At 39.5% G+C, this 13,976-nt stretch overlaps 1 protein-coding gene across 2 annotated transcripts in view; it reads right to left on the bottom strand.

Moving 5' to 3' along the window:
- The window catches only part of prkdc (protein kinase, DNA-activated, catalytic subunit), a 204,650-nt gene that overhangs the window by 76,860 nt on the left and 113,814 nt on the right, over positions 1-13,976 (bottom strand). For both annotated transcript variants that reach the window (XM_048595548.1, XM_048595549.1), the window contains exons 47-51: positions 10,995-11,135; positions 10,442-10,561; positions 9,336-9,479; positions 8,265-8,416; positions 7,139-7,270 (exon numbers count right to left, since the gene is read on the bottom strand). In XM_048595548.1, the coding sequence (XP_048451505.1) occupies positions 7,139-7,270; positions 8,265-8,416; positions 9,336-9,479; positions 10,442-10,561; positions 10,995-11,135 (689 nt within the window). The remainder of the gene's footprint in view (positions 1-7,138; positions 7,271-8,264; positions 8,417-9,335; positions 9,480-10,441; positions 10,562-10,994; positions 11,136-13,976) is intronic.

Raw genomic sequence — 13,976 nt, 5'->3', positions numbered from 1 at the left:
GAAGCAAAGACTGAGATACAAATGCTGACTGAGTTAATCAAATCCTGAAAGACATACCTGCCAAAATAGATTTGTGGCAGATAGTGAGACAACTAAGAGGAAAAAAAATTGACCTTATCCTCACAAATCTAGCTGATTCAGATGTATCTGTCATGGCACAACCGCCACACCAAACTGGATAGATTGAAAACTGAGCAATCAGTTGAAAACTGAAGATCCATGAGGTGTTGTGGACTCTAAACAGCAGCAGGATTTGTATTCAACAAATCTGTATCCTAACAGTCCAGCATATCCAATCACTACTGTCATAATCCAACAACAGGGCCAAACCTAGTTCAATCAGAAGCTGGAACAATATTCCAGAAACAGCACGAGGCATTCCTAACAATCTAGTGAAGCTATAACATAGTAGTGTAGTGTTAAAAACAAACGAACCATAAGCAACATGTCGTATGAAGGAAAATCAATCCCACAATAAATAGATCAATTCAAAACTCCACATGCAGTGATTGACAATTTAACAATTAAAGGGAGGAAGACGCTCCAAAGATATCCACGTTGCCAATAATGGCGGAAACCTAGCACATCAGTTCTAAAGACAAAATGAAGCATTTAAAACTACCTGAAGCTGCAGAGACAACTGAATGATTCATCTCGGTCTCTTCTTGAAGTTGTCAAGAAGAGGTGGAGAGTGTTTGGGATTATGTTCGGCACGGAGTGGTTGGACCAAAGGGTCTGTTTTCGTGCTTATGACTCAATGACTATGGACAGATTAAGTGAGTCAGCAAAAATTTGGCAGATGGAGTAAAACATGGCAAATGTGGACTTACTCATTTTAGCACTAGGGATAGAAAAGCAATTTACTATTTAAGTGGACAGAGGTCGCAGAACTCGGTTGTACAGAGGGATCCAGGTGTCTTGGTACAGAATCACAGGAGATTAGTTTGCAGGCATAGCAAGTGATTAGGAAGGCAAACAGATTGTTGTTGTTTCAAGGGCAATGGCAGAAAATTTTACTGTACAATGCCTTGGTGAGACCATGTGTGGAGAACTCTGTAAAGTTTTGGTCACTTTATTTGAGACCAAACATGAAGCATTTCAGAAAAGTTATATTGACTCATTCCTGAGATGAAGGGCTTATCTTCTGAAGGAAGGTTTAATTGGTTAGGTCCATATCCAGTGAATTTTAGAAGAAGGTAGAGATGACTTTATTAAAGGGAGACTTTATTAGGGAGGTGATGGCTTAGTGGCATTATCGCTGGACTGTTAATCCAGAGACCCAGATAATGTTCTGGGGACCCGGGCTCGAATCCTGCAATGGCAGATGGTGGAATTTGAATTCAATAAATATCTGGAATTAACAATCTAATGATGACTGTGAGCCAATTGTCGGAGAAGTCCATCTGGTTCACTAATGTCCTTTAGAGAAGGAAACTGCCATCCTTACCTGGTCTGGCCTACACGTGACTGTAGATCCACAGCAATGTGGTTCACTCTCAACTGCCCTCTGGGCAATTAGGGATGAGCAATAAATGCTGCCTAGCCAGCGACGCCCTCATCCCATGAATGAATAAAGAAAAAAATATATACCTTGAGGGGACTGAATAAGGTGGATTCCTTGTGTAGGCAGACAAAATCTAGAAGTCCCCTTTTTAAGGGCAGAGATGACGAGAATGTTTTTTCCTCAGAGGGTCATTGGAATGTGGAAGTGTCTTTCCCAGAAGGTGGTGGATGCTGGGTCACTGAACCTATTAGCAAGATTTTTGCTAGACAAGGAGTCGAAGGGTTCTTGGGTGCAGACAGAAAACTGGAGCTGAGACTACAATCAGATCAGCCATAACGTTATTAAAAGGCAGAGAAAGCAAGAAGGGCCAAATGGCCCACTCCTGCTCCTGCACCCTGTGTTCCTAAGAGGGCAGATCATAGTCACCTTCTCAAAAGGCAATTATGGAAGGCTAATAAATGCAGCTGTTGCCAGTGACAATGCCAGCTCAATAACTGGAATTGAAATAGCATTCATCTAATTGGATTATGCTGCATTGGGACGATAATTGAAAACACCAGGGAGGAAGTGTGGAGCCCACAACCTGATGCCCAAACCTTGCCAAACAGGAACAAGGATTTTAAAAGCTCAGCTTGTTACAGACAAACATCTTAACATTCACAACAGATCTCCTGAGTTGCAAGAAATTTAAAGACATTCGGAATCATTATCTGCATTGAAAGCAATTTTGTTTCTGTCAAAGAGACAGCTAGCCTGATGTATCCCATTCCAACTGATAACTGAAATTTTAAAAAGTTAATTACAAAAAGGTCTTAACAAATACAGCGTCTATTCTTCAAAATTTAACAGTCTACTGACAGAATTTTTTTAGAAATTAAATCTTTATTTGCTAGTAATTAAATCTCACAGATTATCACATCATTCCAATTTCCATGGGGAGGAAGTGACAGAGTGGCAATGTCATTTGATTAGTAAGCCAGAACTCCAGGCCAATGTTCAGGGTACATGGGTCTGAATCCTACCATGGCAGATGGTGAAATCCAAATTCAATTTTTAAAACGCTGCCGTTAAAAGGGAGCCTATTGGCAACCATGCAACTACTGATAGATGTAAAAATCCATCTGGTTCACAAATGTGAACTTCCTTTCAGGGAAGGAAATAGGAGCAACTGCAGGCCATTCAGCCTTTCAAGCTTACTCAGTCATTCAATAAGATCACAACTCAACATCCTGTTCCCACTTTCTCTCCATACCTTTTGGTCACTTCAGTCCTAAGAATTATATCTCATTCTTAAAAACATTCAATGTTTTGGCCTCGACTGCTTTCTACAGCAAGGAGTTCCACAGGCTCAGCACTCTTTGGGTAAAGAAATTTCTCTTTAAAAAGCTTATTCCCTATCCTGAGACTGTGACCCCTACTTCTGCATTTACTTTGTTTAGTCCTGTTGGTATTTTATGGGTTTAGAACAGATTCTCCCTCATTCTTCTAAATTTTAGTGAATATAGTCCTAACTGATCCAGTCTGTCTTCATACATCAGTCCTGTCATCCCAGGAATCAGGGAAGTCCATTCTTGTAAGGAGACCAAACTGCACATAATATTCCAGGTGTGGTCTCACCAAGGACCTGTACGATTGCAGGATGACACCGACTCACTCAACTTGTCCTACTCACAATGAAGCATGTCTATCTTCCTCCCAGCTCACCCTCCTATCCAGCTTTGTGTCTCTACAAACTTGGAAATATTATATTTAGTTCCCTCATCTAAATCATTGCTATATACTGCAAATAGCCACTGATCCCTATGGTAACCAATAAGTCAGTGCCTGCCACTCAGAAAAGACAAACTAATTCCACCTCTGCTTCCGGTCTGCCAACCAGTTCTCTATCTATGTCAGTTCACCACCTCCAATCCAATGCACTTGAATTTTGTAAGCTAATCTCTTATGTAACACTTTATCAAAAGCCTTCTGAAAGTCCAATTAAATTACATCTAATGGCTCCTCCTTATCAACTCTACTAGTTACATCCTCGAAAATTACTGTAGATTTTTCAAGCATAATTTCTCTTTCATAAATTCATGCTAACTCTGTCCAATTCAGTCACTATTTTCCAAATGCTGGTATTAATTCTTTTATAATGGAGTCTAGCATTCTCCCTACTACTGACATCAGGCTAAGTGGTCTATAATTCCCTTTTTTCTCTCTACTTTTTTCAGATAGCATGGTTACATTAGCCATCCCCCAATCTGTAGGAATGACTCCAGAGTCTGTAGAATCTTGAAAGGTGACCAACAATGCATCCACTATTTCTAGAGCTACTTCCTTAAATACTCTGGGATGTAGATTATTAGTAACACTGTACTAATACTGATTTCCTTCAGTTCCTGCCGCTCACTAGACTGTGTGCTCCCAACATTTTTGGGACATTATTTGTGCCCTCCTTTGTGAAGATAGAATAAAAGTATGTATTTATTTGGTCTGCCATCTCTTTGTTCCCTTGTTTTTGACTGAAAGGGACTTCCTTTTGCTTTCACTAATCTTATTCTACTTACAGACTTATAGAAGCTTTTACAATCAGTTTGCAAGCTTATTCTTGTACTTTATTTCCTCCGTCTTAATCAGTCCCTTTGTCCTCCTTCATTGCAATCAAGACTGCTCCCAATCCACAGCCTTGCTGCTCTTTTTGGCCAATTTGTACACACCTTCCTTGGATCTAATACAATCTCCAGTTTCCCTCATTAGCCATGGTTAGGCCACCCTTCTCGTTTTATTTTTGTGCCAGACTGAAATGAACAATTTCTGCAGATCCTTTACGTGTTCCTTAAATATCGGCGGCAAGGTGGCTCAGTGGTTAGCACTGCTGCCTCACAGCACCAGGAACACGGGTTCAATTCCACCCTTGGGTGACTGTCTGTGTGGAGTTTGCACATTCTCCCCGTGTCTGTGTGGGTTTCCTCCGGGTACTCCCATTTCCTCCCACAGTCCAAAGATATGCAGGGTAGGTGGATTGGCTGCGCTAAATTGCCCATAGTGCCCAGGAATGTTTAGGTTAGGTGGGTTAGACATGGGAAATACAGGTGTAGGGGAATGGGTCTGGGTGGGATGCTCTTCGGACAGGCAGTGTGGACTTGTTGGGCTGAATGGCCTGTTTCCATACTGTAGGGATTCTGTGATGTGCCATTGCCTAACTACCATCATCCCTTTATGTAATGTGCCCCAATTTGGGCTAGCCAGCCTGCACCACATAACTTCTTTTATTTAGATTCAGGACCCCAGTCTCAGAATCAGCAACATCACTCTCTATCTTTATAAAGAATTCCATCGTATTATGGTTACACTTCTCCAAGGGGTCATGCATAGCTAGAATGCCAATTATTCCTTTCCCATTATACATTACCCAGGCCAGGATGGTCTGTTTTCTAGTGGATTTCTCAACACGTTGATGTCTAGGAAACCATCTTATGAACACTTTGGGTATTCTTCCTCCACAGTATTGTTACTGATTTGATTCGCCCAATCTATATGCAGATTAAAGTTGTCCACAATTACATCTGTACCTTTATTGCTTGTATCTGTGATTTCCTGTCTAATGCCTTCACCAACTATGCCTTCACCAGTGATGTATATACAAAACTCACTATTGTTTGCTGCCCCTTGGCATTCTAAGCTATACCTATACAGATTCCAACTCACCAGAGCCTATATCCTTCCTCACTATTACATTCATTTTCTCGTTAACCATCAATGCTATCCCACCTCCTTTTTCTTTTCGTCTGTTCTTTCCACAAACTGAATACCCCTAGATATTCAGTTCCCATCCTTGCAGCGATGTCTCCAAAATTCCAACTATATTTCCATGATCAAGTCATCTACCTTATTGCAAATGCTCCATATATTAAGACACAAGGCCTTAAGGCTTGTCTTTTTCAATATTCTTAGTCCCATTCACATTATTTTGCCTTGGGGCCCTGTTTTAGTCTTGCCCTTGAATTCTCTGCCTATCACTTTTCTTATTTTGAATTCCATCTTAGACATTTACCCTTGTTTCCCTCTCTTCTGCCTCCCTGTACATGCTCCCATCCTTCTGCCACTGTTGTTTAAACTTTCCCCAATTGTAGGAACAAATACTCCCCCTAGGACATCAGGTCTGGTCCTGTCTAGGTGCAAAGCATCCAGTTCTATCTACACTTCCCACTGCCTCGGGAAAGCAGTCAACATAATCAAAGACCCCTCCTACCCCAGTTATAATCTCTTCCATCTGGCAGAAGATACAAAAGTTTGAAAACACGTACCAACAGGTTTAAAAATAGCATCTACCCTGCTGTTAACAGACTTATGAATGGACCCTTCATATATTAGAGTTGATCTTTCTCTGCACCTTCTCTGTAGCTGTAACAGTTTATTCTGCATTCTGTTCTATTACACTCATGCACCCATGGAAGGTTTGATTTGTCTGGTTAGCATGCAATGCAATGCTTTTCACTGTATCTCAGTACAGGTGACAATAATAAATCAAAGCAAATCAGTATCCAAAGTGGGGCATCTGTTTTGGAGGGGAATGGCCACAGGGAATTCCTGCGCTGCTGCTGAATGTTCTTTCTCTGCCTGGTGGTCATCCATTCCCTCCCTGCCTGTGGAATCTTGGCTTGCATAGTGACCATCTCTCTATGTGCTATCCACGATACACTCAGCCTTGCTGATGTCCCAATGTGTCCCTAGCTAATGCTCCAGCTCTGAAATGAGAGCTTCCAGGAGCTGCAGCTGGTGACACTCCCTGCACTCATTGTGGTCCAGGGCACTGCAACTGTATCCAACTGCCCAATGAAGGCAAGAGGAGCATACACGGTCTTGCATTCTTCTTTCACAATTTACCCCTTTATATTAAATGATTAGATTGCCCTCTGCCATCCTTATGTAATCTCTTTTACATGTGACTCCAGACCCACAGCAACCCTTCCAGCCAATTATGGATGGGCAACAAGTGTTGGTCTGGCCAGCATTGCCTATATCCCTTGAACAAATACAAACAAAAACTATTTAGCGAAATTTCAGGGTGCACGGATCTGAATGCAATTTAAATATACGGATTTTAATGATAAATCCTTCTCGTTTTTCCTTTAGCAGTCTGTAATGTAGGGTGTAGCATCAGAAATAGCTGCATGTCAATAAGTCTAATGAGTGTTTGACTTTCCACTTGAATAGCCTACAGGATCATGGGTGTTCAGACCAGACTATTTCTTAATGTCATAAATAAATGGTGTTAGGAGACTGAGATTTTATTCAACATGTCAAATCAATGTTGATTCTATATGTACACATATGTTAACAATGCGAACTGAAGGCAATATGAAATATAATTTCATTATTAAACAAAGTTTTATCCTAAAAGCCAAGCACTGCAAATGCTGGAAATCTGAAATAGAAACAGAAAATACTGATAAACTCAGCAGGTCAGGCAGCACCTGTGGAGAGAAAAGCAGGGTTAACATTTTGAGCCCAAAATGAATCTTCTTTATAATGACCTACTTTAATGACAATTTTAGATCTATGGAAGTTTTAGGGACTGTAAAAAGATTTATAGTTTCCGAATCATTACATTTTTCCAGCTAATATTAAAACTACTTTTTACATTACCTTTCACTGTCAATTTCACATTTCCAATCATATGGAGGTAAGTTATTGGCAAGAACAATCCCAAGCAACTGGATGCCCACAGAGTTGTCTTTGGTATTCGGATCCCTTCCAGCAAAACGATCAAAGATCAGGCTGCACAATTTACAGTAACATTTTCAAAAGTTAAGATAAAGCATTCATCAAACAGCTTTTACAGACAATCAATCAAATACAATGCCACAATACTGTACTTTCTATAAAACAACTTCGCCTCATTTTTCTGCCTTCTACCCTGCTAAATACTTTCAACTTCTGCAGCTCATTCATAGAAAGATGCTGCCAGAAAGAGAGATTTTATTTGTGAAGGAAGATTTGCAAAGTTGGGATTGTTTTCTTCAGAACGGAGGTGGCCAAGGGGACATTTAACTGAGGTTTACAACTGAGATAACTGCTTTCGAGGAGAGGAGGGAGGGAATGCACTTAAACTTACTTGCAGTAGCATTCCTTGAGGAAATTGGCTGGAAGAGGTGGAAACCTTTGACACATTTAACAAAAACTCGCAGATGCACCTGAAATGTTGCATCCTACAGGACTTCATCCCAAAAGGTGGAAAGGGGTCCGGGGTTGAACAGTTCCTGTTTCAGCTGGAATGGATATAATGCACAGAATAGCATCCCTCTCTTTCTTCTCTATATATGGGAGGTCAGTGTTAGCAGGAAGCCATGGCTATTACTCAATTTAGAAGGCCGTGTTTTTAACTGCCAGTTGAAATATTGACAATAAAATCAATGCTGACATGGTGCCGTATTCAAGAGATGCAGCACTGCTTCAGGTGCCCTCTTGCAGATGAAATGTTAAACCACAACTATCTTCTCAGGTACACAATAAAGGCTATTTGGTCATTTGCAAATTACTGCTATGGGGTCTTACTGTGAGTAATTACTAGTCATTTTGAAATGAGGTTGTAAAAGGCTCTATATAAATGCTAATTTTTTTTAAAAAATTGGTGGCTCAAAAATAATTCATGGTTTCTGGCTGAAACTCCTCTCACCAAATTTATTACAGCCTGACCACTGGGAAATATTGCACCACCATATTTGTACTTGTAAAGGTCATGCCAATAGGTAGTCAAATGCAAAACCCATACCTGTAAGGGATGGATAGACAATCCTTCCAGCATTCAACTACTGTTTTAATAATTTCTAGATTGTGCCTGAACACCACCCTTTTCTCATGAAAGCAATTCTTCATCAGAAACTCCAGAAGGCGATTTGCAAGGATCTCATTCTTCAGGTTTCCCTAACAACAGTAATTAAGAATTAGCATTTCTTGATCTCAAACTGCAATCTTATCATAAGTGTCTACAGCATCAGAGGCCATTTGGTCTACATTGTCCCTGTACTGAAGCTTTCAAAGCACCATTCAACATTTTCCACTCCCTTTCTCATACCTCATTGCTTTGCATTTCTTTCTTTTTCAAAGACATATAAAATTTTTTTCCTCCTAAATGACTACTGAATTTATTTCTACCGGCCTCTGAGGCAGTGCATTCCAGATCAGAACTTGCTCCATAAAATAACTTCTCATCTGGTTCTTTTGCCAATACCATAAATATTTCTTGTCTGGTTACTTATCCTACCACTTGCGAAAGCAGTTTTTCCTATCTTGTCAATCAAAACTCTTCATAATTTTGAATCCCTTTATTAAACTTCCCTTTAAATGCCTCTTCTCTAAGGAAGTGAAGTCCAGTTTGTCCATGTAACTGAACTCTGAGGTATTATGACTGATCCTACCCTCCTGAAATTATGGATGCAGTTATTGTGCATCTACAATGTCACAAGAGAAGAGAATAGGAACAGGGATATTGGTAAATATAGTAAAAAAAACAGCACTTTGAAAACTGAATAAGTTTTGTGGATTTGGTCAGATTTGTACAGATTGCAAATTCTGACAAGTTTTCACATTAATAATTGGAATTGCAGTACATGATGAGGTCATTTGGCCAATCAAATGCTGAATGTAGTGCATGGTCATCAATTCTATTCCTATTTCCTCGCTCTTTTTAAGTACCTTTTCATTTATCTCCCCTCCAAACGTAGTTGAGAACATTACACAAGAAATTGTAACTTTGTATTTTTGAAGTCAATGACATGAAAACCAAAATATCTCTTTTTTGACACAAATATAATGAGACAGATCCATAAAAGCTATCCTGTACCTTTGGGGTGCCTACACTTGTCCAAGATAGAACTGTAACGACAATTTCCACAACCATGTAGTGAATGCCATCACCACCATTATTTCCAGAAACCACTAGCTGCAGCAGAGGCCCCAACCATTCCTTGGCATATGGCTGGAAAACCTACAAAGGAATATGATTTAATTAACATTAGCTCAAAGGGATTCAGATGAACTCTTTCAGACCAGAGCTATATTTATTGAAACTAATCTTCCATATCATAATTATGTTTAATGAAATCCTTAACTCTCATTAAAATATCAAGGAGCAGAATATTTTGCTAAGTATCTCAGGCTGCAAGCTCCATGCTTTGGCAGTACATATGTACGTCACGTACTTGTAAAAAGAAAAAGAAAATATGGCTACATGTGCCTTGTGGGATTAGAATTTTGCTTGCCAGAATCCTTAAGTTGATGGCACTGTAAGAAAGAATGCAATTACAGCAAAGTTTAATTAGTTTCTACTATAAACATGGACTTAGGAATTTATAATGGTAAAGTTGAAAATGTATCACATTGACACAAGATTTTAATTATATGGTTGACTGTTGAGGACCATTTGTATATGTAATACATTTTCCATAGGTCAGTAGCAGTGCTCCTGTAAACAAAATTGAGTCTATAACACCCACAAATTTGCTAAATAATACATTTTAATGTGGAATTCTACAACTGACCTATGGAAAATGAACCTGTTAAAAACCAATTATTGTTCACTGACAATAATGTGCACTCTGGGTTTTTGAGATTAAGTGTTAGAATGCAAGAGTCATCCTTATGATGTATTAATATTGACTTGCTATTCAGATGCTCGGAATGAATGTCAAACAGTACCTTGCAGAAGGGAGGAGAAACAAAATGCCGAGGAGAAACAAAATGCCGAGGACAAGTCTACCTGACATATATTGGAGTGGCTAGTTGCAGGTTGGTGTAGGGCAAAGGAAAAGACTGGAGTTAGCTAGTCCTGCCAACTTTATAAACAGAACATCAAGCAGAAAGTAAATCTCAGAACAGTGAATCAAAGAATTTCACATTGAAACAAATATATAAATAAAAACAAGTTAAAAGAGCCAATAAACTTAGGACCTCTTCAGTGTTAACAATAAGCTTCGCAATGAAGAGTCGGATATTTAATGGTGTTGCAGAATTTCCCAATTTTCCATGCAGAAATTTCATCCATGGTGGAAGTTCACGTGGGATTTTCCCCTGCAATAGAAAGATTACAAGAAAATAAACTGAATGTTAAATCTAAGAATACAAGCTTTCAATTTTTTGCCATAGTAATAAAATTATAAGGTAATGATTAAATTATTCATCCCTCTGTCAGTTTGCCTCAGTTGGTATCCCCCTTGCCTGAGTCAGAGGTTGTGAATTTTGTGAAAACCTGAGCAGAAAATCTAGGCTGACACCCTGATGAGGTGGACATGTTTGAGAATTTTTGAAATTTATTCACAGGATGCGGGCAATGCTGACTAGCATTTATTGCCATCCTTAACTGCCTAGAGAGCAGTTAAGAGTTTAACCATGTTGCTGTGGATCTGAAGTCACATGTAGACCAGACCTGGTAAGGATGACAGAATCCTCCCTAAAGGATATTAGTTTTTAAGACAATCAGTCGTATTACAATTGGTTTCCTTACCTCTTCAACTTTAGGTGTGATGTTAGTCTTCTGCATGTGTTTGATTAAAGCAGTCATGGTTGCCATACATTCATGTTGGTTCATATCGTCCATCTCAAGTTCCACAATGTCATTCTGTGTAATATTTGACTCTGTCCACTCCTGCAGGAATAGAGAAGTTGCTTTGTGAGGCCTTAAACATTCCAATTTGTCATTATTTTAATACTACTATAATTAAAAACACTTTTCCAGAAATGCATAAAATAAATCAAAAGGTCAGCATAAATGAAAATTCACCCTTTCACAACATCTGACTCACCAAGAAACACTAAATTGTGTTCAAACAGTTCCTGTCGTATGATGATTCAAATTTGATGTGATTCAGCTGTAGTAGATTGGAAACAACTTTTTTAAGGTGAATTGTGGTGCCCTTGTGGTGCAGAGGTAGAGGCCCTACCCCTGGATTGAGAGGCCTGGGTTCAAGTCCCAGCTGCTCCAGAGGTATGTAATAACATCTCTGAACAGGTTGATTAGAAAAATAGATTAAATTTAAAAAAAGATAATTTGCTTGCAGGTGAATGACAAGCATTCATGGAAGATACAGTGAAAGTTGACAGTAAGCATATTCTGTTAAAGAAAAAGGGTGGCTCTAACAAATTCTGAACCCTTTGGATATCAAGGAGTTTAAAGAGTGTTTAAGGCAGAATGAAATCTTACAATAAGGCTCAATACTCCAGAAACTGAGAGGATTATAAGAAGTGTAGAGATGAAATGAAGTGAAAAAGGAAATTAATAAAGTGAAGAAACACCATTAAAAAATGCCAAATAAAATCAAGGAAAACCCAAAGATTTTTTTATAAATAGTAAAATGCTAGAAATGGATAGACGGAGTAATTACAGGTAGTCAACCTAACATTGCTAGTGAGAAATATTCTGAGGAGTATACTAAATCCTCATTTAAAAAGGTACAAGTTTAGAAACATGGAAACTAGAAGCAGAAGTAGGCCATTTGACCTTTCGAGCCTCTTCTGCCACTCAATCTGATCATGGCTGAACATCTGTCTCAAAACCATATTCCTGCTTTCTCCCATATCTCTTGATGTCTTTAAAATCTAAAAATGTATCTATCTTCCTTGAATATATTCAGTAGCTTGGTCCCCAAAAGCCTTCTGTGGTAGAAAATTCCACAGATTCACTACTCTTTGAGTGAAGAAATATTTCCTCATCTCACCCCTAAATGTCCTGAGACTGTGTTTCTAAACTCCCCAACCTGGGAAAACATACTCCTTGCATGTAGTCTGTCCAGCCCTGCTAGAATTTTAGAAGTTTCAACTAAAACCCCTCTCATCCTTTTAAACTCTCGTGAATACAGTACTAGTCGAACGAATCTCACCTCAGGACAGCCCCGTCATCCCTGATGTCAGCCTCGTGAAGCCCTGGCACACTCCATCAATTATAAGTATATCCTGTTCCTTTATTAGGTTCAGAGACCAAATTTGTACTCAATACTCCAGGTGCGGTCACACAAAGGCCCTGTAACACTGCACAAGACATCCTTATTTCTGAACTCAGATGTTATTGAAATGAAGGCTAATGTACCATTGAGGTTCCAATCTGCTAGCTGCAGCTGCCCGTTTATTTTCAATGACTAGTGTATAGGAACGCCCAGATCCCTTTGTACATTCACATTTCCCAATACAAGACCATTTAAATAATACTCTTCCTTTTTGATTTTCACACTGAGGAGTATAACTTCACATTTAGCCACATTGTACTGCCTCTGCCAGGCGTATATCCATTTACAACTTGTCAAGATCACCCTGACACCCATTTTGAATCCTGCTCACAACTCTCAATCCCACAGTTTTGTGACATCAGCAAACTTGAAATGTTGCATTTGGTTCCCACATCCAGGTTATTTATATAGATCATGAACAGCCAGGGCCCCAGGGTCTGATTCTTGCAGTACCCCATAGTCACTGCCCACTACTCGGAAAATGACCCATTAATTGTCTCTCTCTGTTTCCTGTCTGCCAACTATTTCTCAATCCATGTCAATATATTATTCCTATCCCATTGCTTTAACTATTCCCGCTAAACTCTTATACGGGACCTTATGAAAAAGCTTTCTCAAAATACAAATACACCACATCCAATGGTTGTCCCTTTTCTATTCCATGTGTTTCATCCTCAAAAAACTGCAGTAGATTTTAAGCACAACCTGTCTTTCATAATTCATTACTATCACCTTCAACTTATGCCATTTAGTTTTGGACTCCGCCACCCCAGGGAGAAGACCTTGCCTATTTACCCTATCCATGCCCCTCATGATTTTATAAACCTCTATAAGGTCACCCCCCAGCTGCCAATGCTCCACAGAAAATAGCCATAACCTATTCAGCCTCTCCTTTTGGCTCAAACACTCCAGTCCTGGCAACATCCTCGTAAATCTTTTCTGAACTTTTTCTGGTTTCATAAAATCCTTCCTATAGGATGGAATTGCACGCAATACTCCAAAAGTGGCCAAATCAATGTCCTGTCCAGCTAAAACATGACCTCCCATCTCTGAAAAATAAAGGCAAGCATACCAAACACCTTCACTATCCTGTCTACCTGTGACTCCACTTTCAAGGAACTGTGAAATTGCATTCCAAGGTCTCTTTGTTCAGCTACACTTCCCAGGACCTTACCATTAAGTGTATAAGCCCTGCCTTGATTTACCTTTTCAAAATGCAGCACTTCACATTTATCTAAATTAAACTCCATCTGCCACTCCTCAGCCCATTGGCCCATCTGATCAAAATCCCATTGTACTCTGAGGTAACCTTCTTCGATGTCCACTAGACCTCCAACTTTGCTGTCATCGGCAAACTTACTAACCACACTTCCTATGTTCACATCCAAATCATTTATATAAATGACAAAAAGCAGTGAACCCAGCACCAAACCTTATGGCAGACTGCTGGTCTCAGGCCTTCAGTCTGAAAAGCAAACCTCCACCAT

The sequence above is a fragment of the Rhincodon typus genome, chromosome 4, assembly GCF_021869965.1.
Source record: "Rhincodon typus isolate 14 chromosome 4, sRhiTyp1.1, whole genome shotgun sequence".
In the NCBI taxonomy this organism is placed as follows: Eukaryota; Metazoa; Chordata; class Chondrichthyes; order Orectolobiformes; family Rhincodontidae; genus Rhincodon; species Rhincodon typus.
Note: the sequence above shows the minus strand (reverse complement) of the source record. Positions and strands in the feature narration are given on the sequence as shown.